The following is a 3,933-nucleotide window of genomic DNA, read 5'->3' as shown; positions in this document are numbered from 1 at the left end:
GGCCAGAAGAGGGCACCAGACCCCATTACGGATGGTTGTGAGCCACCATGTGGTTGCTGGGAATTGAACTCAGGACCTTTGGAAGAGCAGGCAATGCTCTTAACCACTGAGCCATCTCTCCAGCCCCCCACATTATTTTTTTTTGAGTCTGTGATTTTTTTCCTTGACTTTTCATTTCATTCTGTTTATTACCACCACCACCACCATTGTGAGTGTGTGTTCACACATGTGTGTGCATGTGTGCACATGGCTGTGGAGGTCAGGGTAAAATTTATGGAGTTGGTTCTCTCCTTTCACCTTTCTGTGGGTTGTGAGATTTGAACTCAGTTCACCCAGCTTGGTGGCATCCCATTGGCTCTCTACCGTATTTCTGAGGTAGGGTCTTTCGCTGGGTTTGTTAGCTCACTGACTGCTCTGTGAGCTCTGGGGATCTCCCTGTCTCTGTGTCCCCACCCCCAGCACAGGCTTCACAGACACATGCCACTGCTCCTGTCTGGGTGATGGGATACAAACTCTGGTCCTCCTAACTGGATGCCAGACATTTCCCAACTGAGCCACCTCCCCAGACCTAGGACTGAATATTTCTAACCGATTTCCTGATGATGATCCATGTGTTGCTGGTCTAGGAACTTTTTAAAGAATTGGGTGTGGTGATGTTGACTCAAGGCAGATTTTCTATCCTATCTACTCACATGGGAAACTCGACAGAAGGATCAGCCGTCCTTCTTTAATGGACCGCCTATCTCTCTACTTTATTACATAGTTTTCCTGTTTTCCACTCAGAGGCTGAGATTTACTCTTGGCTGAGCGATTAAGGAATCCTGACTCTAGAAAAATTCAGATGGTTCCAGAGGTAGGTAGGGACTGGTCCCAAGGACTTGTACGCTGTCCTCTTCCAGGGTGTTCAAGTGATAACAGTCTCTTTATATAGATTGTACCTCACTTTTTTCTTGTTCCCCTTTCCACCAAGGTGATAAGAAAGTAAAGGCATGCAAGCAAGAGAAATCTTACCCTCTGGCCAAAAGTCCCTTGCTACTCTCCCTCAGATCTGACTGGGCCCCCATCTCTGTTTTCCAGCTTTTGCTTACCTTCTGGGATGAGATGCTGGAGGATAAGTCGTAAGTACCAGGAGACTGAAGCAGCAAATTCTTGGAACGACCAGAACTGCTTCGTTGCTACTTGGCCCTGACCATCTAAGGGCAGAATAGCGCTGTCAGCAAAGACTTTGGACTGAATCACTCCAAATACCAGCTGATGGGAAGCCACTACCTTTTCCTCATTGTTAGCACAAAGCCAGGTCCTTCCCCACGTCAGAGCTGCCATTCTTTCCTTCATCACCACCAGCCCCTGGACTCTAGGCACCTTGTGTTTTGTCATTGTTTGAAATAGGGCTTTATTAAATAGCTCCATCTACCTGCCTCTGCCTCTGGAATTAAAGGTCTGCACTGCCTCACCTGGCTTTCATTCAGTCTTGGTATCAATGTCCAGGAAAGAACCAAGTGCACAGGCCAAAAAAGAAGAAAACTCTGTGAAGGTTCTCGTGCAAAAGGACTCTTGGCGAGCTACCCACTCATGGTGGGCAGTCAGATAGACAAGCAGAGTCTGGCTACACACACGGTGGGCAGTCGGATAGACAGGTGGAATCTGGGAAGCAGACAAGCCGCATCTTAAGGAAAACTCTGAAGACAGGAGGGACTGGGGAAAAGAACTGGAATCCTCAGAAAGAGAAAATACCATCTCGCCAGTATCTTCAGGGGGTTGGGTCTCAGACTACCCTCCAAAATCTGTAGATCTTCAAGACCCTAATACAAAATGCTTTATTATATGTATATTTGCAAATATCCTCCTGTACACTTTATTTTTGATTGCACTTTGTGCACATACACATGCATAGATAAAAGCACGTGCCACAGCACAGGAGTTTGGAGATCAGAGAACAACTTCCAAAGTCAGTTCTCTCCTACTATGTGGGCCTGAAAGATCCAACTCAGGTTGTCAGGCTTGGTGGCAAATGTCTGTATCTGCTGAGTCCTCCTGCCAGCTCCTTCTTGAGTATTTTAAACAATCTCCCAATTATTTACAATAGCTAATATATAATGAAAATAGTTACTTTATGCCTTGTTTAGAGAATAATGATGGGGGCCGGTCTGCATTTAATCCACGTTGGTGCAATTGAGGATGCAGAATTCCATGATGGAGAATGTGTGGGCAGGGAGGGCTGACTGTATTCTTCTGTGTAGAGTCTGAAGGTTGGGATCTACTCCCTAAACCCCAGTTTGCCCAACTGTGTGTAAGAGAAGGGCAGGGATGAAGAAACTCCTGGTTCTTGTTCCAGACAAGTGATTATGTATAAAGAATAAATCTCCTTACCCAACTTCAGCTAATTAAAATAAAAGGGAGAAGGCTAGCCTCAAATTCTCAATCCTGATTCAACCTCTTTAGTACTAGAATCATAGGTCTTCGGAGAAGGTGCAATGCCCCCCTCACTCCATTCAGATGGATGCTCAGTACAATCGGGAACAATCCCGATCCCAGGAAGAAATGGACCTTCTTAGTGCCCTGGTGAAAAAGAGAACTTCTGGAGGAGAGGCGTTGTTGTCTGAGACAGCGTCCCCAGAGCAGTAATGGAGTTGCGGGGAGCTACACCAGGACCACAGAATGACTGGAGCTCTCCGTGGTGCTGAGGGCCAGGAGTGGCCACCGTGGGCGGTAAGGCGAGACACCTCGGTATCTGCGATTCACACCCCACCCCCATGCCACCCCAACCCCACCCGCCTCAGCCCTCCCTTCGTCTGACACCAGACCTCATCCCACAGTGCCTTGCGAATGCCCTGCATTGGCTTCCAAAACCAAGAATCCCGTCGGGAGACTGGACGTCAGACTAGGACTTTATGCAGTGTCTGCGCAGGTATTCTGAGACTGCGCAGTCTGTCCCCGACTGTCTGTTGCGGGTTGCGCACCAGGTCCATCCAGGATGGCGCAGAACAGTCAGAGGAAGGAGAACGGTCTTCTTTCCCCTCCAAACTGTTTCACCCCAACCTAGCACTCCCCACCCCATCCAGAAACCGGATCCCAGCCCCCTGGGCTCTGGGTCAGTGGCTGAGCCTTGCTCTGTCTCTCAGCCCCACTCGCCTACTCCCTTGATCCCGGACCCAAACAAACCGCTCTTGTTCCTATACCAAACCCGTTCATCTCTGTCTTCCCCACTCTTTCCGAACCCCCCAGCCTTCCTCTGGGTCCGCTCCTCCTATGGTTAGACCCGTACACAAGCCGCAAGACTACTACACCTCTCTCTCTCTCTCTCTCTCTCTCTCTCTCTCTCTCTCTCTCTCTCTCTCTCTCTCTCTCTCTGCATTCCTCTCCTCCGTCATCCCAAACGGTTTTTGTCCTGAGTTTCAGCCTCGAAGATCAGTTCCTCTGCTCTCAGAATTGTTCTCTGGCCCTGCCCGCACCCCCCGGGTTTCCTCCTGACCGTGGGTATTTATGTCGCTGCAGCTGCCTGGGCGACTGTAAAGCAGAAGGAAGCAGACCAGGAGCTGAAGCCCCCCGGAGCCCTCGGGCCTCAAGGAGCTCTGCATCTTCCCTGGATCCGAGCGCTCGCTTCCTTCCCCGGGCTAGGTCGCAGTGGCGGTGGCAACAACAGCCAGGGGGCTGGGCCAGGATCTGCCGAGCCCTCCTCTGCAGCTCGGCCAATCGCAAGCGGGCTCTGCCCCTGCGGACGCCTTCCCAAGCCCGCTACCTCCTTCTGGCCTCTGTCCATTCGACCTTCTGGAATTTCTGCCCTTACCCTCTACACGCTTTTCGAGATAAACCTTCATTCTCAGTCCCCAGGGAGGGAGAAATTGATTGCTTTTACAATGGGGGTGGGAACAAACCAACTTCATGGTTTGGTTGTGATATTTAAATCTGAACTGCGAGGGAAGAGCGAGCACT

At 50.2% G+C, this 3,933-nt stretch overlaps 1 protein-coding gene across 1 annotated transcript in view; it reads right to left on the bottom strand.

Moving 5' to 3' along the window:
- The window catches only part of Resp18 (regulated endocrine specific protein 18), a 17,241-nt gene extending 13,603 nt beyond the window's left edge, over positions 1–3,638 (bottom strand). The window contains exons 1-2 of the mRNA XM_050161066.1: positions 3,473–3,638; positions 1,089–1,193 (exon numbers count right to left, since the gene is read on the bottom strand). Of these exons, the coding sequence (XP_050017023.1) occupies positions 1,089–1,193; positions 3,473–3,578 (211 nt within the window). The 5' untranslated portion in view covers positions 3,579–3,638. The remainder of the gene's footprint in view (positions 1–1,088; positions 1,194–3,472) is intronic.
- Between the last annotated feature and the right edge of the window lie 295 nt (positions 3,639–3,933).

This window comes from Alexandromys fortis, unplaced genomic scaffold (genome assembly GCF_014885135.2).
Source record: "Alexandromys fortis isolate MF-2015 unplaced genomic scaffold, M_Fortis_MF-2015_v1.1 scaffold_98, whole genome shotgun sequence".
Classification (NCBI taxonomy): domain Eukaryota; kingdom Metazoa; phylum Chordata; class Mammalia; order Rodentia; family Cricetidae; genus Alexandromys; species Alexandromys fortis.
This window is presented reverse-complemented; position numbering and strand designations above follow the sequence as displayed.